Here is a 22,022-nt window from a genome sequence, read left to right on the forward strand (position 1 = left end):
AAGTTTCCAGTACCACTTGATACCCAAAAACTCGTTTCTCGATGTCGCCATCGTGGTATTGTACTATTAGTAGATTAGATTAATGTTTATGTAGTGTGTTCTTGAGTTAACCAATAACATCACCAACTTACAAAAATTGGTTTTATTAGGTCTGTCAGAAAACTAAACTAATCGTTTTCGTTGTATTATTACTAATAGACAAAAAGAGAAGAATCTTTTTGTATAGTAAAAATAGTCTACTAGATTTGCAAGTGACCAAAAAGTATCAAACATAAGTCATGCTCTGTTCTTTGTCCAATAAAGCCTTAAAAGAAAAAAACAGAGTTTCAGTTCAGGCATCTTTGGATGGAGTTGCAGAGTCTTGTGATGGCTTCCATTGTTGAGGAGTCTGAGCTTTCTTGATAGAGAGCGCATGAATCTCCTTCATTTCTTCTTCAAGTGCAGCATTCACCAAACGGTGCCTCTCCAGCAATCTCTTCCCTTCAAACTGTTCAGAGACCACCTCTATCTCAAAACTCGCACCACATCTGCAAAACAAACAGTTTAACTAAAATGTTTAGAAGCAAGAGATAACACCCTACACTAGAGATTAAAAATGTATGATATAGGAAAATCAGGTACTTACCCTCCAGATATGTCAATGACTTCCTGGTACACAAAAAAAAAAACCAATGTTCAGTAAGACATTCCACAAGAAGATCAAACTCTTGAACTAAAACAATTGAAAAGAGAAATAGATTGACATTGGAGTAACTTCAATCTTCACATGTTGTAAGGCAAAGAAACTATACATATATCATTGCACTAGAAACACCCTTGGATCTGGCTTTTGAATTCTAATTCACAAATTAAAACACTGACTCATGTAAAATTTCTCGAATAAGAACACTCAGCTCCTAGTCATCAGATCCTGAGTTCATACCACCACTGTATCAAAATTACACCTAAACTACTTTCCTGTTTCAGAGCAGAAAGATAACAACACAGAGTGATGATGGTTAATTTCTAAAGATGGCTAAGACTACAAAACAAAACATACTCCTACCCCTCTTATATGGTCCTAATATTGAAGTTCATGGTTTGATACACAAAAGAGCAGTTCAAAAAACTCAAATTTCGCAATTTTTGCAGACCAATCTTCTTCTAGAAGAAACAAACACATGTGCGTATATGGTACCCATCTTAAAGATAATTCACTCAGGCGATTAGGGTTTCTAATTTTCCCCCAAAAGTTTCAAACAAAAGACAGAAACCATCAATATACGCACAGAACAAAAATTGGAAAGAAGACGCAATCAAAGAGATGAAATCGAAAGAGAATAAAGCAATTCCGAAGAAAACTCACGAGATGAATAGGTTTAAGCTTCGAAGTCAATGAAGCTTCGACTTGCTCCTTGGTCACCATCTCTCTCTTTGCTTTCCCAAACGACGTCTCAAACCCCTGATCTAATTACTTACGAGACTCATCGAATTAGAATATTAAACCAACACTATTTGATTTTGGTTAAGCAAAAGTACGGTTTAGTTTGGTTCAATGTTTCAATTGGGATTTAATTCGGTTCTCGACAAATAAAAATAAGTAACTAGGGTTTAAGCAGTGCTTTCCTTTTTACTTCACTTCGTCTTCTTCCTCACTCCTAAAACCCTAAAAAAAAAGTCTCTCCATTTTTTAATCTCCGGAGCAGTAATCATCAAGTTCTCCGCCTATGAAATTGAGATCTCTACCATCCAAATCTCTTCTCTTTCGCCTCTCGTCTTCCTCCTCCACAACCCATTCTCCCCGTCGAGCGATAGCTTTTCTCGTCACTAACCTTCATTCCTCTCCATACTCCACCGCCTCCGGCTCCAACTCCGGATCCGGATCCAGCCATTCTACTTCAAGACGTCCTCAGCACGACGAAGAGTCTCGATCCGTTAGGGTTCCGGTCTGGTGGGACTTCCAAGACTGTCCTTTGCCGGTAGGAGCCAATGTCTACAAAGTAGCACAATCCATCACAGCGGCTATCAGAAACAGCGGAATCAAAGGTCCTATCACCATCACTGCCTTCGGTGACGTCTTACAACTCCCCAGGTCAAGCCAAGACGCTCTCTCCGCTACTGGGATCAGTCTCACTCATGTTCCTAACGGTGGTAAGAACCGTACTGACAGATCTCTGATTACTGATCTCATGTGTTGGGTTTCTCAGAACCCACCACCAGCTCATCTCTTGCTTATCTCTAGCGACAAGGAGTTCGCGAGTGTGTTGCATAGATTGAGGATGAGCAATTACAACATTTTGCTTGCGAGTAAGTCATCTGCTCCTGGTGTTTTGTGTAGTGCTGCTTCGATTATGTGGGATTGGGATGCGTTGATTAAAGGAGAGTGTGTTACTGGTAAGCATTTCAATCACCCTCCCGATGGTCCTTATAACTCTTGGTATGGTCACTATAGGATTCCTCTTCTTGACCCTTTTGCTATTGCTACCACCACTGAGCAGTCGTCTAGTGTGAAAATTGAAGAAGTATCCGAGTCTTGTACTAATTCGAATTCTGTTAATCTTCGTCCCATTCCGAAAGAAGTTGTTGACAAGATTCGTATGGTATTGATTTTATGTCCCAAGGGGACACCTATTACAGAACTAAGAGCTGAGCTGACTAAGAGCAACGTGGCTATTGATAAAGATTTCTATGGACACAAGAAATTTTCTAGGTTTCTACTATCTATGCCAGATGTCGTTAAGGTTACTGCAGCAAGTGACGGCTTGGTTATTGTTCGTGCTGTCGCCAAGAAGACTCCTCCTACACTACTTGATTCTAGTCCTGGCTTGGCTACTGCCGTTGATCAGAATATTAAAGAGAAGGAAACTGCTAATGCTTCGTCGCCAAGACTAGTTAGCAGTGTAGATCTTGCTGCTGAAAAAAGAAGAGATGACTCACTTGGAAAGAAGCTTGAAAGCGGAACGGAGAATGGTAAGCATGTCAAAGAGAAAGCACCAGAGAGTTTCCACGAGCCCATTCTGGTGAGCACGAAAGACGTAAAGTCAAATGACAAACCCGTGGAGACGAATCAAGTCGCTCTTATTGTGGGGAGTGAATCTTCCATGGAAGACGGCTTTTTTCAGAAGCTAAAAAGACTATGGTATGGTTCATCTGAGATGAAATCAGAGCATCTCCTAGAAGATAAAAGTGTTTCTGGAAGTGGAAACAAAGACAAAGGGGATAAGGACTTAAAGTCATCAAGTCAGGGAACTGATTCCATGTCTGAAAGCTCACATCCTTTCGTTGCTGAGTCCGTGGAGGAGGTAAAACTAGGAACTAATGAAGTAGGCAGTAAAGATAAAGATGCAAGTCCAGGCTTTTTTGGTCGCCTTTTCAAGAGTTTCAAGTTTTGGGGAGAGAGCCCGGTGTCTAGCAAAGATTTTACTGGGAATCAGGAGCTGGTCACTGCTGAGTCTCAAGTACACGACATGTTTGCGAAAGAGTCTTTTTGGAGTGATGTCGAATCTTTCATTAATTCTCCAAGAGGCTTTGCTATAGTATCTCACTCAAGGACAAGGTGCTTACAATCTCTTCCCTCCTGATTCGGCAGGAGTATGAATTAGATATTGATTATTGTGTAAATCTATTTTAGGTTTAGTACGATTACAGTTTGTTCCTGGATTAGCCTTTCATTAATGCTGTGTGTTATTTCTTAACTTGGTCAGGGAGGTGATGGCTAAAAATCTGCAGGAGGAAGGGCCTTCGTGTCTCAGACAGCTTGATGAATCAAGCATGCTTCATCTAGTTACCTTATTAATATCACATAAGAAATTGATTGAGGAAGACCCCTCTTCTTCTCTACCATTCAGAATCATCAAAGGATCTACCCCTGGCCACCGTCATGCTTCGAACGGTTTGAGCTCAATATTCTCGGATAGTTCAAAATCGCAGTGGCAGAAACAAGATGGTGTGAAAAGAGGTAAGAACGTTGCTCATGCTGAAGTTTCTGTTGGTTCTATGGACCAAAAGCAGCTGGAAAGATACAAAAGTAATGCAGTTGCGGATTGTCAGAAGCTGTTAAAGAAGATAACAGAGGAAAAGCCTGAAGGGTATAACCTGATTCGTTTCAGGAAAGACTTCTTAGAGGAATACGGGTACCATTTAGCTGTTGACAAGCTCGGTCACGAAAGCCTACAGTCTTTGATTCAAGTAATGCCTGGAGTGAGAATAACATCTGGGTACATTCTTCCTTCAGCTCCTTCACCAAATGCCAAGTCAAAAGAAGATCATTCGGACTTTTTATTCGAAGAACTCGGTCCAGTTTCTGAAGCAACAACCAACCACCTGACGAGCAAAAAGCTTCCAGTGTATGAACCATCTCTCTCAGATGATGAAGAAGACTCTGGTCCAGAGAGAGATAACCAGGAGAAGAAGAAACAAGAGATGATGAATAGAGAAGGTAAAGAGAGCTCGTTATTGCAAATCCTGGATTCTTATTACACAAACAAAGATGAGGAATTTAAGGAGAAATCAGAGGAGAGAAAGCTTGTAAGCAGCAGTAGAAAGCAAAAGCCTCCAAAGACATATTCTTTTGTTAAAGATTCAGAAGTCTAGCGAATCAGAGAGCATTGTAGTTAAGAATCTCCCCAGAACAAAAAAAAGAGAGTTGTAATTAGTAGTAGAAGCATGTTTTAGATTTGGTCTATGGTAAACCGAATCCGGTTGGGTCGAAATAAAATCAGATTTGTTCAAACTCTCAAACTACAGTTTAGTAGCAGATCGCATTGCATAAATTTGTTGACTAGATTTTTGTTTTGGTGATTTTCTTTATTAAATATGGTAATGGCATGGTTACTTAATTAATACAATGTTAAGGTATACAGCATGGAATGAAAAAAAAAAGAAAAAAAAATATATAAAGCATGGAGTTTATTTAAACATCATCATTCGATAAAGCGATGATGACATGCTTTTTGGTTATAAAGTTAGGTATTAAACAGTTACATATAACAATCTAAAAGTAGTATAATAGTTTATTGTTGACTGTTTATAAAGTTCTTTCAAACTAAAATGAAAATTTTGGTGGGGGTTTCAACTTTCATTTTTGTACCAATAGTATCATTTTTACTAATTCTTTTCTATGTTTTTTTTCTTTTTCTGAAAGATGTGGTTAAGGGTTAAGTAAATAAGTAGTAAAACAAAAAGTATTTAATGAACTGTGGTGTACATGTGATGTGGAGTTGCTTGGTGGATTATCTTTGTCACTTGAGTCTTCTCAATAGACACACACACTCAATTAAAAGTAAAATACACAACAAAAAAAAAGTACTTCAAATTTGGATAAAGAAAAGAAAAAATTGATCTATTATTTTAAGAGCAATCTTGTCTTGTTCCCTTGAAATATACCAATATTATTATTAAGTAGCATTAAAAGCCAATAATAAGTACCATATTTCGTTTCGTTTCTTATATTTACACTTTGAATAATATTATTAAAAAAAAAGTAGCATTAAAAGCCTATGTATACATATTTTAATACAATGATTAAACACATACAGCTCATGCGTATCCACAATGATTCGGTCAAAAAGATAATTAAAAATGTGTCTCCTTCATCATCAACCAATGGCCATTACGGGTCTCTAGTAATTAGTAATACCAAAGTCAAAAAGATTAATTGTTCAGTTTTTGTTTTCATCTGCTTTCTTGAATCTGAAAGATAAAGCTCGACGTAGTAAACTAAACACTTATCTTTTTTATTTATGGAATATGGGTACTCTATCGTAAACCTAAAAAATCACTTTACAAGACTGACCCGTTAATTAGAAATTGACTTTACATTTGACTGTAACTGATATAAAAAAAACACTTCCTGCAAACCGTGAATCTGCAAGAAAAGAAACATTAAAAAGGTCAAATCTTTTAATAAAAATTGGCATTAAACAAAGAATCAGTTGCTATAAGAAAATCAATCTAATTTTTTTAAAAGAGCTAGATTTTATGCACATCATTGTCTAAAAAAAACAAAAATACCAATTGATTTTTTTTCGAATCTATTATTAATAAAAATCCAAGAAAATTATGTTCTTTATCAGAAAAGAAAGAAAAAAATTATCGTAGTAACAACAAAATAGAAAACAAGTGTACCCACCAACTCAATTCCAAATTCTTGAAACATTTTTTTAAAATTCACTGTCTTCTCTTTATGTTTGAATCTTCTTCCTCGTTTCACTTAACTCTCTCTCTCTCCCTCTCTCATCTTTTTTTTTTCAATCTACCAGTGTCTACCACCACCACCTTGAGAACTGCCGCCTTTTCTTGGAAAAAATCCACCTTTCTTAGGTTTTGGGATCTCATGAATGTCCATCACCTGTATAGTCCTTTGCTTTTTAGCTGCATTCAAAAACATACACGCCATTCAGGAAACGATCCAATCAAGTTAAAAATGTTTGAAACTAAAACAGAAGGAAGTTTTAAAAAACCATTCTCGGCGTGTCTGTAGTTTTGTTGTAGCCTTTTCCGTGCTGTGTCGAAATCAACTTCTTTATGCTCTTTGTCCCTCTGCAATAACCAAAACCAAATTGATCACACCTGATATAGTAATAAGAGTCTTTTTAACATTGATATTAAGATCTTGTATGGCAATGTACCTGCATGTTTTGTTGAGAAGGAGATGGGCGAGAAGGTTTAGCTGGAGAAGGAGATTCTCTCCTAGGTGGAGGAGCAGCAGCAGCAGCAGCAACAGGTCTTGGTTTTCTCTCTGGCTCGGTAATGTTACTGTTCCTGCTCGAACCCGAAGATCCATCTGTCGAAAACAGGAAAAGGAATAAGCTTTACGGATTACAAATGGTGAAATGATCAAAATCTTATAGTCATTGTTTTAATAACTTACTCTGAGGAACTGGTGAATATCCGAAATCAGGCACCTGCCACAAAAGAAAACGATAACAATTGATAAAGCTCAATGACTAAAACAAAAGTCTAAAAGCGTCTCGGACTTTACCTGTTGGCGATTACTGTTATGGAGAGCTTTCTGCACGGGTGAGTCCTCATCGGCTACAATGAACAGATTTGATTGTTCTGAGATTGATAAGAATGATGCTTGTTCTGAGAGATTCAGAGTTTGTTAATTATCTCTTTACCTATCAAACTCGGGGGTTCAAGATCACCAGGCTGGTTAAATTTGACCCATTCATCTACAGTTTCCTTCCATTTTCTGCAGAGACAAGAAGTAAAGAGGTTGATTCAGAAATTAAGATAGGTTGAATAATAATGAGCAGTAAAGTTTCTGTCTTCTGAATTCTGATCGTAACTTGACAAGCTGTTTAGCTAATCTCCGAACATTGTTCGATGGATGCTTCCGAACTCGATTCACATGCCTCCCAATATCAGTTTCCTAACGTGACCATTAAAATTTCAAAAACTATCAAACAAATTGAAGAATCAATCAAAGAGTGTCCTCATCGTGTTTAGATTCAAGCTATTAGTACTACCTGAAGAGCTTGGAATGTTATGTCCATGTCTTCCAGGTTCTGAAGCAGCTCAACCAAAGAATCTTCAGACTGAAAACCAAACCACAAACAAAAACAATTCAGTCTTGGAAACTGAAATCAATTCAGATTTCAAAATCAAGATCCAAGTGAAAGAACAATATAAGCAAACCAGATCAGGATCTTCAAGTCTCTCCTTGATATCAAGAATACTCTTCTGCTCATCATCAAACAAACCAGCAAACGGATCAAAATCATCATCGTCTTCACCATTAACAGATTTCTCTCTTACTTCTTCCTCTGCTGCTGCTGCTACTGCTCCTTCTTCTTCTTCTTCTTCTTCCTCCTCCGTCTCCTCATGAATCCTCCCATTAACCCTACCAACCGCCGCTTCTGCAACGCTTCCGCCGCCACCGAAATCGCAGTTTCTACACTTATTGGCCATGGAAGTCGCGTAGAGACGCTCGACGATGTTATCTCTCCGTCGCTTCAACTCTTGACCGTAGTCAAGAGACGCAACGAGAATCGCCGTATCTATAAATGTCCAAACATCAACACCTGCGTTATCCATAACCGATCGGAAATCATCCAAATCCATTACCGCCGGCAACGAACCTTTCTCAAGTTTTTGGTTACTTCCAATAAAAGAAATCAGAAAACAGAGCAAATCGAATTGGTGGTATTTACAGAACCAGATCTAAAAGATGAATTCGATTCATCATCGGAATCGTGAAGAAGAACCAAACAAAAAGTTTTTAGGATTCTCAAATATGTATAAAAGATAAAACAATTAGAAGATGGAAACAAAAAAACGTAAGAATCAGATTGGTAAATCCAGATTGAAAAAAAAAAAAAGGAAGACCCTTTCAAGCTTTTACTGTTACGAGGAAGAGAGAAGAAGAAGAAGAAGAAGAAGAAAGGAAAAAAACAGAAACAGAGGGTCTTCTTCTCACAGAAGATCAAATAAGGAAATGGCAAATTAAAAAAAAAAAAAAAAAAAAAAAAAGGAAGAAGAAAGGGAATATTCCAAATTTGAGGCTTTAGAATTTGGTTTGGGGGGTTATTGCTTTTTCTTTCATTCTTCTGCAAGTCTTTTTTTTTTGGTTTGGGTCTGTTAATATTATTTTTATTATTATTTATTTATTCAGACAGAACCAATCACAAGTAAAATGAAAATTTCAGACAAAAAGTAAAAAGAAGAAAACAGAAAATGGGATTTGCTTTATTGATGAGATGAGGGGATGGATGCTCTCTCTGCTTACCCCTGGACAGATCAAAACAAAGCAAAGCAAGTTGGTTTGTTGTGGTTGGGGAGATGAACAGCTAGAGAGAGATGTTAGAGAGAGAGAAGTGAGTGTTTTTTTTCAATAGTGGCGTTTACTTTTTTTAGTTTCTTTTTTAATTGGAGAGAAAACATTTACATGTTTCGACATTTTCGTTAATGGGCCTATTAATTTTGGGTCCATAAGAAATTAATTAGTACTCCCTCTGGTTTTTTTTAATAAACAGAAACCACATCCACCACAGAAAAGGAAAAAAAAAAAAAAAAAAGGTGACAAAAACTACAAAAGAAAAAAAAGGAAAACTACAATTAATGGAAAATTTACATAACGAAGATGTCTATAAAATATAGATGATCTATCTAGTTGCTCTTTATAAGAAAGTTATTGAGCAATAAGTTGTTTTGCGAACGTCCTGTTGCTTATTTGTTTGATTTTTACGAGATAGATTAGTCAGGGATCGATCAAAGTTTCTGAGAAGTACGAACGTAACGAACGAAACGAGCATCCTTGGCGCTATGACGACGTCTCTTCTTCAAGTCCTTTTACCTCCGGTGAAATCAACCGCTACGGCGTTTTACGATCATTCAAACGATCCGTGGTTCAAGTACCGTTCCATGGAATCTGAGGCGAAAAAATTTTCTGGTGTCATCGTAAAACCAGTACCTGCTTACATGAATCGGCAAGGTTTTCGTCCCGATCAGGGTTTTGGAGATGGTGGTGCATTCCCTGAGATTCATGTCTCTCAGTACCCTCTTGGCATGGGTAAGAATAGATCCAACAAGACTCTGCCTGTTACCCTGGATGCGCAGGGAAACGTGGTCTTCGACGCGGTTGTGAGGCAGCAGAGTGAGATTACTAAAAAGATTGTTTACTCTCGACCTTACGATGTTATTCCCAAGATTCTGAAAAACGAGGGAGACTTAGTTGATGATGAGGAACTAAAGAAGCAGATACATGAGACTACTGAAGAAACAAAAGCTGCCATTGAGAAGATTGTGAATGCGAGACTGAGAACATCACAACCTAGTAATGTACCCAAGGCATCGAGTGACTCAGCGTACATCAAGTATAAGCCATCCCAACAATCTGCAGCGTTCAATTCCGGTGCTAGAGAGAGGATCGTAAGGATGGTGGATATGCCTGTAGATCCCCTTGATTTACCAAAGTTCAAGCACAAGCGAGTTCCCAAAGCTTCTGGTTCTCCGCCTGTTCCAGTCCTGCATTCACCGCCGAGGCCTGTTACTGTCAAGGACAAACAAGACTGGAACATCCCTCCTTGTATCTCCAATTGGAAAAACCAGAAAGGTTATACAATCCCCCTTGAAAAACGCCTTGCCGCTGATGGAAGGGGCCTGGAAGATGCTCAGGTCAATGATGACTTTGCCAAGTTGACAGAGGCGCTCTATGTAGCTGAGCAGAAAGCTAGGGAGGCTGTTTCAGTAAGGTTAAAGGTTCAGAAGGAGATGGTGATGAAGGAGAAGGAAAGAAAAGAGCAGGAGCTGAGGGATCTTACCCAAAAGGCTCGGCGCGAGAGGGCTGAGGCTGCAGTAACAATATCTAGCGAGAGTGTTGAACGACCAGGAGGCGATTGTGAGACGGAAAGAAAACAGAGGGATAAGATTCGAGAAGAGCGTCGTAAGGAAAGAGAGAGGGAGAGAAGGTTGGAAACCGCGGGTAAGAAGAGCAAGATCACAAGGGACAGTGAGCGTGATATCACTGAGAAGGTTGCGCTTGGAATGGCAACTGTTGGAGGCAGAGGTGGTGAAGTCATGTACGATCAACGGCTGTTTAACCAAGACAAGGGCATGGACTCAGGTTTTGCCATTGATGACCAATACAACGTATATGACAAAACATTATTCACGGTGAAGCCCACTCTCTCAACGCTGTACAAGCCAAAGAAGGATATGGATGATGAAATGTATCACGAGCAGCTCCAGAAGCCCATGAACACTGACAAGTTCAAACCAGACAAATCATTCACCGGTGCGGGGAAGAGAGAACGACCTCTTGAGTTTAACAAGGAAGCTGAGGAAGATCCTTTCGGTCTTGCACAGTGGGCGTGTAATGTGAAGAAAGGTAAGAAACATTTAGGGTCTGGATCAGGAACTATGAGAGCAAGTGGTGGTGGATGTAGCTCTTCGGAGGATTACTATGGTGGTTCTGCTCGGACCAAGATCAATTTCGAACGTTTGCCTAGGCAGTAATTGTTTGATTCATTGTTGATATTGTTTTACTTAATTTGTTTGTTTGCAGGACACTCTGTTTTAAAGGTTTTCGAGTCTATTATTTCTGCTCTTCTTTTCATATACTGATCGTATTTCGTATTTAGCAAGCTTTCAGGTCAGTTTCAGACATTTTCTTCTAATAATCCTCGTGGTCTTTTAATTGCTTCATAAGACATCTGGACCTAGCACAAGAAGCTCAAGTTCGATCTGGCATAAGCAGTCATTATATATCGCCTTCAATGAGCCAGCTTGAGATAGAAGAATTGTAAGAGGCATGAAATTAGCCAAACAAGATTTAAGCTACCAAACTCCATCTTGTAAAAGTAGAAACTAGCAAGTAGCAAATATATGTAGTAGTTAAGAAAATAGTTACAACAATCCTAAAGTATGCTATCCTGTAGGATGACAATGCACCAGAAACGTTTCTTGTAACACGTTAATTTAGACTTTTCCAAGTTCCAAGACATATCATTACTTTGACCAATAAATAATTTTTTAACAGCAAGAATAGTCAACTGGTTTACCAGCTTCAGAAATCTTCCACAATTCTGTCTGAGCCTTACAACTACAATGAAAACAACCAAATTATGAATATCATCTAAGCGAGCCTGCAACACTTACCTAGACTAAAAGATGACTGTAAACCACATCTAGACTAGAAGTTAGTCTTCTTAATCTCTGTAAATTCGTAGGGTAATGGGGGCACCAAAATGCAAACAAAAAAAGATTTAACTTGACCCTGGATTCATTTGATGATCTATTGACGAATACTATAAAAATAAACATTTCAGCCTCTTATATATGCAAACAAAAGGAAGTAGGTAGAGAGGTCTATCTAAGTTTGTCAAGGTCACTGTTTCTCAAAATGGTATATAGTTTATGGTTATTTAAAACCAAAACTTATGTAACAACATATATTCTTTTTGGCATAGTATTAATTATCTAACATACACAAAAGAACAACATGAAGAAACTTCACTTTTTCTTCAGATACAACCGCATTTAAAATGTCTGCAATATCTCTAATTTCTGATGATCATATCACATTTCTCAAGGCTAAAAACCAGGAAACGGAAATGTACCTTTTGCATGCGCAGGAGAGGGCTCCGGATATATGATGTTCCCCATCTTTTTAGATTCTCTCCTCAGAAGCCTCAGAATTGCTATAAAATGTTTCACGCATAAGGGAAGGTCGAGAATGCAGAACCTTGTAAAGTAAAATGGACTTACCAAAAGACTTGATTTACTAAAACGACACACAATTCAAACAGAGATTACATGGTTATTACAAGAAATCTGAGCTTACCAGATTCTGTAGATTCCGGATTCTATAGGTTAGAGTTTATTACTCTTGTTTTAAACCCTTGTTGACCCTTCAGGCTTTCCTGAAACCCTTTGCTCTTGGTTCGTTTTCTGAAAGCTCTTCATCTATATCTCATATAACCTGAAGGCCTCTCATCTTCTCTTGCCATACAATAAACCTTGTGTATAAGAACATAGATGCTACTACTATAGCTGAACTGCAGACTCAAAATCCATCTTCCTTGCCATGTGTTTTCTGCAGTCCCTTAGATCATGTTTATTACAACCAGAAAACCCTCATGAACCTTGATGAATTTGATTCCTACTCTTGAGACTGAAACCTCCAAAAGACATTCCCTCAAATCCAAACCATAACCTGAAACCCTCGGAGTCCTCTACCTGTTTCTTGTTCCTACAGTCTGCGTTAACAAGTGCTTTAGAGTTACTCGCTATGTTTCTGTTCTTCTCAGAATCACAAACCTTAAACCATCTGACGAATAGCCATGTAACACACTCATAATCCTAACTTGTAAGAGTTTCCTAGACCTGAGAATCCACTCCGACAACTCATTACTCTGAACCATACTTGAACACCAAACTGAAAACATCCCTTTACCAAACATAATGAATTAAGTAAATTCGGATTTTGTACCACAATCTTGAATGGATTCTGATAAAGCGAGAATTGTGATGCAATCACAAAGCTCATGGATCTTATACATCTTAGCCGGAGAAATAAGCGATTAAAGAACTCGAGAAGAAAGGGATTGGGAAATCGGTAACGAGAGACAGAGAAGCAGGTTGAATACCGTAAAATCCTTTAATGGTCTATTTGATTGATTACAGAGAGAATACAGAGCAGAGTTTATCAAAGAGAGAGAATATAGAGGAGAGTTATCAATATCTATACAGTACCATTCTATCTATACTCACAGTAAGCGGATGGAAATATCTACCCGTATATGTAGAAGCTCATCTATGAAATATTCCGAGTCTTCATCCATCAACGACTCCCATGACATCGAAAACAAATCTGTGCAGCCGCAAGCCTCCCCTTCCGCAAACCGTTGTATATCCTCTATGCCATTCCATGAATTCTTGACTTGCCTTCGTCCTGGCACTGAAAGAGTAGACTATGTCGTCGTTCAAGGGCAGTCTCACTGGCTCCATATACAATCCAAGGCGGTGTATATTCTGGTCGTCCATGTCACAACGCACAGACAGATGAAACCAATGTTGGGAGACGCTAAAACCTTGGGAATATAGGCGCCCAGATGGATAGAGGCTAGCGCAGTCTTGGCGTTTTATCGCGAGGTAAACGATACTCTGATCGTGAGGAACTTCAAATTCAACGAGTTTGGTAACCTTGTATTTGTAGCTCTTTCGTTCGATAAATCGGTGGTCAGTCTCTAGAGCTCGTTGGCCATGGCGTGAAGCGGTTTTGAAGAAAAGGGCTTCCAGGACAAGCTTCGATGCAACTTCAGGTTTTATATCTTCTTACACCAAGATGTCTTCGAGTTTACGGTAAGAGATATAAGCAAAGCGGATGCAGTGGGTGAGAGACTGGAGGATGTCTTGTTGTTCCTCTGGATGCGAGTAGTTAGATTCTTTCCATGCCACAAGCGCGTTATACACAAAATCTTAAGTTGCAATGAGGAGGTCGTCACTAGAGAAGATGGCCTCAATAGCCAAAAAGGGAAGAGACATGACCTCTTCCTTAGGATGCCTAACACAAAGAATCAAAAAAAGCACTTTAGTTAGAATGACTTGTTTGAGACAGAGTATTTGTTTTTTTTTTTGGGAAATCCGCAGTAGAGACGCGTACTCGGATATGTCTCTGTAGTGAGTGGCGATAACCTTCTGTGCAGCCTCTATCAAAGGTTTCACTAGTGGAGCCATCAACACAGTCCAAGGGAGGAGGTTAAGATACTGTAGAGCCGAGTTTACTGTCATGGGAAAATTGAGGAGTTGTTGGACGCAATGTGTTACACATGCTTAGACGTCATATTCATCAGCAGCCACTATAAGTTCAAGCAACTCAGAGGGCTCCGTGGCTGCTGATAAATTGGTACCGTACATGAATTTGAGCAATTCTGTTACAGGAAACTCTCCATCGGATTGAAAAGAAACGCTTGTAGGATGATAATGCCCATGAGAATTTCCTGTCACAGACGACATAGTAGAAGAAGAGCTTTAGACTTGGTTCAATAGAAGAGAAAAAATTCAATGCTACAATTGAGACTTCAATTCTCAGACATCAATATAGCAACAACAACCTTTGCTTCAAATTTTCCATGAGGAATCCAAAACCCAACTTCAAAAGTGAAATAACTAGGAACATACAAAAAGCAGTTTATAGTTCTTCAATAATCGTAATGGGTCTCTGACGAAATCACACTAAATTATAAAACTTTAAGACTCTAGTGAAAGGGAAAAGGTCGGAAAATTCCGTAAAAATTCACAACTTGATGCCCGAGGAACACGAAATTACTCGATTTAGTTAAAACCCTAATATGTGTGTCAAGAGCAGCAATGGCGTAGAGAGATACACATCACCAATTAACGATACATTCATGGAACGGTGAAGATACATAGTCTAATCTAATTTTTTACAAAGCAATTGAAAAGATCTTCTCGAATCCGAGTCGAATCAACAAGTATAGACGGTGAAGTCTCGTTCTCACGTATCGCACCAAAGCTTGTGTCTCTTAACAATGGGGAAAAACACGGAGATCGTACCTAAGTTGACGACAGACGCACTGTTTGCTCCCGCTGTCTCCATTGACTAAGCTCAGAGATTTTAGCAGACAAAAATTTTTGGCGGAGATTGAAGAAAATACGAAATAGCTTTTTCTCAGGAGAAAGGGTAAAATGGTAAATCGAATTGTACAACCAATCTCCTTATATGACTTGCAGAGCACGCTATATATATAGACACACGTATATACTATATGTATATATATATACATGCGAGTGTGTGTATAAAATGAACCTTTTCGGATTTAGAGAAACAGAAATAATAGTCATAAGACTAAATGTTTTAAATTTGTTGTTGTGATAAAAAAAAAAACAGGTTTTGTCCTACGTGTTTTTAAAAATACTTGAAACCGCGATTTTAGTTTTAACGACAAACTTTTCTTATATAATTTCCTATTTTTAGATTTCAAATATGACTTTTCTCTCACAAGCCAACAAGTATTATTTTTGTTTGTTTGAAATAATATGCGCATAGATAATTCTAATTTCAAGATGTTTATTTGGTTAAAACAAGGGATTATACTCACGATTAAAGTAATATACTACTACCATTTAAACATTTTAAGTGGAGTATAATTTCATCACACCCCATAAATGTTTGGGGATTAGTCTAGTAGTTTCCACTATTAACCCATTTTTTATTAGTATATATATAAGTTTAATAGTTTAATTTATAAATATAATGGGCCTAAAACTACAGACTTTTTAATACCTCATTCAAAAAACCACACATTAACAAAAAGCCCATTAACCAACAAAAATAATAAAAAGACTCGAACGAACTTGTATATGGTAAACAATTCTTCAACCAAAAACACAAAAATGTATTCTATAAAGTATAAACAATAATTTTGACCAAAAAAAAAAAAAAAAAAAAAAGTATAAACAATAATAAAAAGAAAAGAAAAAAGAACCCTAAAATAAATGAGACTGTTCTCTTCTTTCTCTTTCCCTTGTTAAATCAAAGCTTTGGCCTCCTCCGCTTCAATTTTGCTTGTTTCCAGATTTTGGTTTCTTAAATCAACTCGTAACAGTCGCAGTGTCTAACCCTGGGCGACTCATAGTCCACATATAATTCGTGTTTCTCCGGGAGCTGGTTCCTTTTTTACAAATGGTATTCTACGATTGTGCCTTTGTTTTACTTTGGGGTTCTTCTTGTTAAGTCTATAGCACTGACTCCTATTTTAAAGATTTCGAAATACAGATATGATTATAATAGTGGTTGTATCCTTATACCTGCTTTGTGGTTCTTCTCCAAGGATGAATTTAGAGATGCTATATTGCAGCGAGCTCCAATTGAAAGCTTTGCCCTCAAGACTGTTCAAGAGTTTATACAACCTCAGGTAAGCTCTTGTAATCAACTAACTAGCATAGTTTTCAATTCCTATTTGTAGATCGCTAAATCTCTGTTACTTGGATCTAATTCCATTGTCTTTTTATCTTATAATCTCTGAGCAGAAACAAACAAAGTTGGCTCAAGATGAAAACCAGATGCTTGAAAACATGCTCCGGTCATTACTACAGGAGCTAGTGGTCTGTTGGTTTCTCCACTTGTATGCATATACTTGTTGATTTAGTTTCTGTGTGGATTTATCTTTGTGTGTTTGGGGTTTCAGGCTGCTGCTGCGCAATCAGGAGATGATCAGATTATGCAGTATGGTCAGTTGATTGATGATGATCAAAATATACATGGCCAGATTCCTCATCTTCTAGGTTAGCAATTTATTTCAAAGCAGTCTGATATTGCATAGTTCGTTTAACTAGGTGCAAGTGTGTGCCCATAAAACATCTTATTCTCTTATAGTCTATTGTGTCTATTGCTTACTTTCTCGTGCTTGATTGTTGTTGTTGACTACTATTGTCCAACCTCTGGCTCTCACCATTTTTTTTTTTAATTGGTTTGTTAGATGTGGTGCTTTATCTTTGTGAGAAAGAGCATGTTGAAGGTGGCATGATATTCCAGCTGTTGGAGGATTTGACGGAAATGTCTACTATGAAAAACTGTAAAGATGTTTTCGGCTATATTGAAAGGAAACAAGATATATTGGGCAAGGTATGTCTTATATGATATGGAAATTTTCCTCTGTGTATATGAGTATCTTGTTTTTTTTTGACTTGGATGTTGCAATTATCTGCAGCAAGAGCTTTTTGCGCGCGGAAAACTTGTAATGTTGAGGACTTGTAACCAACTTCTCCGGCGACTCTCAAAGGTTTGTTATCTGCACCCTTTTCTATTTCCCCTTTTCCAACTTGGCGTAAGTCATAATCTGCTTTTCCAGCTGTATAACACATCCACTCGTTGTTTTTTTCCTTTTCTGTTTTCACTATCTGGCAAACAGGCCAATGACGTGGTATTCTGTGGAAGAATCCTCATGTTCTTGGCTCACTTTTTTCCTTTATCTGAGCGATCAGGTAAGAATGGTGTCTCATAATTTATTGCATATATGATCCTTTGGTATGTGAATTGTTAGAAGTTGTGTAACGTTTACTTACTTGAGTTATTCTTACAGCCGTGAACATTAAAGGCGTTTTTAATACATCTAACGAAACCAAATATGAAAAAGATCCTCCAAATGGCAAGTAATTTTTTTTACTATTGCTTTCTGGTCCTTTATCCATTACACTATTGTAAAACGCTTTACTTATTTTGTCTATGTCATTGCTTCTCAGGCATTTCTGTAGATTTCAACTTCTATAAGACATTTTGGAGTTTACAGGTGCGTATTAGTTAAAGGAACTTTGTAGGGAACTCTGCTGCTCCTTTATCATTAGGGTTGTCTTATAGAAGTATAGAACTTGTGTTTGCTTATCGTACATAATCATTACTGGAGATAGCATCTCAGTTTTCCTTTTGTTTAGTTAGTTTATTGAGGTAGTGCTCCCTTTATTGAGAATTATGTTATATTTCCAGGAGTATTTCTGTAATCCCGCTTCTCTTACTTCTGCATCTACCAAGTGGCAGAAATTTTCATCTAGTTTGGCGGTACGTGATCTATGGTTTTTGGCTATAAGCTTTACATGGTCTCTTACATATGTATATATGCATAGACAAGTCATGCCGGCGGTAGTGGGAAATTTTCTTAGACCTTGTATCTTGAACTGCCTGTGTAGGTTGTATTAAACACCTTTGACGCACAACCACTAAGCGAAGAAGAGGGAGAGGCTAATAGTTTGGAGGAAGAGGCAGCAACTTTTAATATAAAGTACTTAACTAGTAGTAAATTAATGGGTTTAGAGGTAAGTATGATGTGGATGCTCACAAGCACATTCTCATATTCTATATCTCTTTGTGTAGGAATGTATATAACACGTTGACATACAAACTTCTGAACGTAGCAGTTTACACACTTTTTTTTTTCCTGTGGTCACAGTTAAAGGATTCGAGTTTCCGACGACATATTCTTCTCCAGTGCCTCATACTGTTTGATTATCTGAGGGTAAATCTCTCAAGAATTGCACGTTAAATTACTCTCTCTGGTATCTTGGGATAACTGACTCCTTGTTTTCTATTAGGCACCAGGGAAGAACGACAAAGATCTGCCATCTGAAACCATGGTTAGTGTTTGGCTTCTTCAATGGGAAAATGTCTTCTTGCTTTGACAAACCTGGCTTATATCTGAGTATTTGGGGGTTTATGCATACTCACTCAAAAGTATGGTTTATCTTTTCGGCCTAAAAGGAAGAGCTTAAGTCATGTGAGGATCGCGTAAAGAAATTGCTTGAGATCACTCCGCCTAAAGGGAAAGAATTCCTCCGTGCAGTTGAGCATATATTGGAGCGCGAAAAGAATTGGGTATGTGTGCTGCTTTCTCTCTTACTTGCTACATGATTTCTCTGGCGTGAAGCCGAGGGTTGTTAAGTGATTTCTACAATATATACAATAACAGGTCTGGTGGAAACGTGATGGATGCCCACCACTTGAAAAGCAACCGATAGAAAAGAAATCACCGAATGCAGGGCAAAAGAAACGGTATGGGAAAACACCATTAGACTTTACTTTTATCAATGTAATCACATGCCTTGGTGGTGTCAGCCATTAGACATTTAGCATACCTTAGGTGCAACAAATTGATAGCGTTTTCTCCATGGTGATCTCTAAGTCAATAGTCTCTTAAAGAGAGAAGCAACTAAGAAATCTTAAATGAAGAGTATTAAGGCTCCATATGTGTTACATTTTGCTTTTTACAGGAGGCAAAGATGGAGAATGGGGAATAAAGAACTCTCCCAACTTTGGAGATGGGCAGATCAAAATCCGGTATGTGTTATATTTCTTGCATCTCTGTTTGTTGATCTTGATGCCACATGCTATTCCACTCCCTTTCTCGACCGATTCTGTCTCTACAATGATTTTATCTCTGATGGCATGACCGATCAACATATTATGTCTCTACAGAATGCTTTGACTGATTCTCAACGTGTCCGAACCCCTGCCATTGCAGACTACTGGAAACCAGTAGCAGAAGATGTGAGCTAACACGTATTGCTTTATTATTCACAAACAACATGTCAAAAATAATTAATATGTCTAATTAGTCCACCTGGTGTTTTACTAAAAATTTCAGATGGACCCGTCAGCTGGCATCGAAGATGAGTACCATCATAAAAACAACAGAGTAAGTTACTTGCTTTGCCTTACAACTTTATTTATAAGATGCTTTATTGAATCAGTCTCATCGTAGATTATTTTTACTGTTTTGATAGGTTTACTGCTGGAAAGGTCTTAGGTTTGCAGCTCGGCAAGACCTGGAAGGATTTTCGAGGGTAAAACGTGCTTCAAGTTCAATTTCTCAGTGCTCTATATGATTGGTTTTGAACTTTTGTCTTTGTTTTCCTACAGTTTACTGATTTTGGAATCGAAGGAGTTGTCCCTGTTGAACTATTGCCACCTGAGGTCCGCTCCAAATATCAAGCTAAACCGAACGAAAAGGCGAAACGAGCGAAGAAAGAAGAAACCAAAGGTGGATCTCAGGAAGCAGAGGGAAACCAGATTGGTGTTTCTAATAGTGAAGCTGAAGCTGAAGCTGAAGGAGGAAGAGGCGAAGCAGAGGCGATGGAAAGTGATGCTATTGCAGACACACCTACACCTGAGGAACAACAAAGACTCGGTGGTTCTGACACAGACAACGGTCAAGAGGCCGGTCAAATCGAAGACGCAGAGACAGAAGAAGCTGGTTTGATGGACGCTGATCTTGATCATCCTCCTATGCCTGTCTCGTGAGTAAACTTTCAGTTTTTTCAACCCTTTTTTTCAGTGGTGAATCCTTTGGATATGATGTCACAATGTGTTGATGTTTATCAAACTGAGCAAAGTATTATTCTAAATATGTTTTGTATGAGTGCGATCATAAACGCTTAACATGTTTTTCATTTCGTTTAATAAAAAGACAATTGATATATTGGAGTTGATCGAAAATTTGTGATATACTTCATATCATATGTTTGCTTTGGGTTGGTAATGCAGCTCGTTTTGATGTGTGTATACTAAACTGTACAAGTGTGTAATCCTATCGAATATCGATCAGAATCTTATCTCATCTATATTATTCATGTTTTCTAATATAATGTATTAGACAAGACATTAGAAAACATAGTTTTTCTACTACTCTCATACAATTAAGAGATTTTACGTAATTTATCGTCTAAGTGTAACACTTGATACATATTCACAGCTAATAAACATTGGACTCAATCGCAATCGAATAATAAGTACACACTTATAATCAAACAAGAAAATCAATTACTAAAGGGACCTAAAGCTAGAAGTGTCACTATACGCTATCAACTCAAACTTTATGTTTTGCCATCAATTTTTTAGTATATAAATGAGTGGTTTTTAGACATGTCACGATAAACACCACCGATCTTCATGTAATAATAAGTTCATTTGCTCATTCGGTTTCTACCATACCTATATATTTAAATCATACTACAACTTGTACTATATATATTTCGCCATCAAATCAAAATATAGTTCTCCACACCCGTTGGCAAATGATTCGACATTGGTCATGAATTATCGAATATTATTAGAGGTGTCAAACGGTCCGGACCATTAGGACTAGACCAGTTGGACATTTTTTTGTATGGACATGTCCAAATGGACAATAGTCCTAAAAGTGTCCATGTCTATTAAGACCATGTCCAATTGGTCATGACCATGCACAGTTCATTTTTATTTAATTCGTTTTTCACATATAAAATCTGAGCTTTATTTTTGTTATTTTATTTTATAAAATCTGAATTTTATTTTTGTTTTTATTCACTTATAAAATCTGTGTTTTATTTCTTTTATAAAATTTTGTTGTTTCTTTTATAAAATCTGATTTTTTTGTTGTTTTTCTTATAAAATCATACATTAAAATTAAAATTAAAATTCAAAGTCAACAACACAAAACATTAAAATTAGAAAACCTAGATTTTAAAGAAATTTGGGCCGCCCACTGTCCAAATGGTCCGCAAGCCTAATAATCTTTTGACCATTTAAGACCATCTTATTTTTGGGCGTGACCATGACCACCCATAACGAAATGGACATCGGCTCGCCCACGGATGGAAATTATATATTAATAATATTATATTATCATTGAAACATACATTAGTTATCATAATATATCAAATAATACATGAAAATATATCAGTTCACGTTAGGGAATCGATTAAATCTAATTTGGTTAATATTACTACGTAACTCCAAATCTCCAATCATTGATTGAAAAAAAGATAATAGTATATATTACTGTTGTTTAGTCGTTGTCAATGCCAAAACAAATCACCCTTATCAACTTACCCCGAACACTATTTAAGTGGTTGCTGCACTGTCATCAGGTAAGATCACCGTTGTCGTATAAGTCGTTGCACTGTTATGACAAAAAAAAAAAAAACTCGACTCATATTGAAACGAAAAAAAAATACGAGTAACAAACAAACATTGGCACCGACACTTGCTAATTTGTCTAAAAGAGCATGTGGCCAAGAATTTGGAAAAAGAAACAGTGCACATATTA

General features: G+C 37.5%; 4 protein-coding genes and 1 pseudogene across 7 annotated transcripts; 3 read left to right on the top strand and 2 right to left on the bottom strand.

Annotated features, from left to right (window-relative positions):
- Positions 1 to 215: 215 nt before the first annotated feature.
- Positions 216 to 4,449, bottom strand: LOC104734983 (protein BOLA2). Its single transcript, XM_010454683.3, has 3 exons — positions 1,346 to 4,449; positions 626 to 648; positions 216 to 527 (listed from the first exon to the last, which is right to left on the bottom strand). The coding sequence occupies exons 1-3, from the start codon at positions 1,403 to 1,405 to the stop codon at positions 332 to 334; spliced, it is 279 nt and encodes a 92-aa protein (XP_010452985.1). The 5' UTR covers positions 1,406 to 4,449; the 3' UTR covers positions 216 to 331.
- On the top strand, positions 1,578 to 4,711 carry LOC104734982 (uncharacterized). The gene is made up of 2 exons (XM_010454682.3): positions 1,578 to 3,535; positions 3,684 to 4,711. The coding sequence occupies exons 1-2, from the start codon at positions 1,707 to 1,709 to the stop codon at positions 4,570 to 4,572; spliced, it is 2,718 nt and encodes a 905-aa protein (XP_010452984.2). The 5' UTR covers positions 1,578 to 1,706; the 3' UTR covers positions 4,573 to 4,711.
- A 982-nt stretch (positions 4,712 to 5,693) lies between these two features.
- Positions 5,694 to 8,842, bottom strand: LOC104734984 (putative mediator of RNA polymerase II transcription subunit 26c). Its single transcript, XM_010454684.2, has 10 exons — positions 7,621 to 8,842; positions 7,452 to 7,520; positions 7,272 to 7,354; positions 7,101 to 7,174; positions 6,962 to 7,014; positions 6,851 to 6,884; positions 6,609 to 6,763; positions 6,441 to 6,519; positions 6,110 to 6,351; positions 5,694 to 5,845 (listed from the first exon to the last, which is right to left on the bottom strand). Exons 1-9 carry the CDS (start codon positions 8,044 to 8,046, stop codon positions 6,233 to 6,235), a joined length of 1,092 nt encoding a protein of 363 aa, XP_010452986.1. The 5' UTR covers positions 8,047 to 8,842; the 3' UTR covers positions 5,694 to 5,845; positions 6,110 to 6,232.
- Positions 8,843 to 9,246: 404 nt separating this feature from the next.
- Positions 9,247 to 11,253, top strand: LOC104737911 (SNW/SKI-interacting protein pseudogene; annotated as a pseudogene).
- A 4,555-nt stretch (positions 11,254 to 15,808) lies between these two features.
- LOC104734985 (THO complex subunit 1) lies at positions 15,809 to 20,414 on the top strand. 4 transcript variants are annotated; one of them, XM_010454685.3, is made up of 20 exons: positions 15,809 to 16,132; positions 16,209 to 16,361; positions 16,477 to 16,551; positions 16,635 to 16,731; positions 16,926 to 17,071; positions 17,157 to 17,228; positions 17,358 to 17,430; positions 17,529 to 17,594; positions 17,689 to 17,735; positions 17,930 to 18,001; positions 18,130 to 18,255; positions 18,390 to 18,455; positions 18,532 to 18,573; positions 18,698 to 18,811; positions 18,906 to 18,988; positions 19,207 to 19,273; positions 19,412 to 19,483; positions 19,581 to 19,631; positions 19,720 to 19,779; positions 19,856 to 20,414. In XM_010454685.3, exons 1-20 carry the CDS (start codon positions 16,130 to 16,132, stop codon positions 20,234 to 20,236), a joined length of 1,866 nt encoding a protein of 621 aa, XP_010452987.2. In that variant the 5' UTR covers positions 15,809 to 16,129; the 3' UTR covers positions 20,237 to 20,414. The 4 variants fall into 4 exon arrangements, with proteins under 4 accessions (XP_010452987.2, XP_010452988.2, XP_087337224.1 ...); XM_010454686.3 differs by having other exon boundaries at positions 15,835 to 16,132; positions 16,278 to 16,361; XM_087481098.1 differs by having other exon boundaries at positions 15,929 to 16,132; positions 16,278 to 16,361; positions 17,529 to 17,598.
- The last annotated feature ends 1,608 nt before the right edge of the window (positions 20,415 to 22,022 follow it).

Source organism: Camelina sativa, chromosome 13 (genome assembly GCF_030686135.1).
Source record: "Camelina sativa cultivar CO46 ecotype springtype chromosome 13, ASM3068613v1".
NCBI classification, from domain to species: domain Eukaryota; kingdom Viridiplantae; phylum Streptophyta; class Magnoliopsida; order Brassicales; family Brassicaceae; genus Camelina; species Camelina sativa.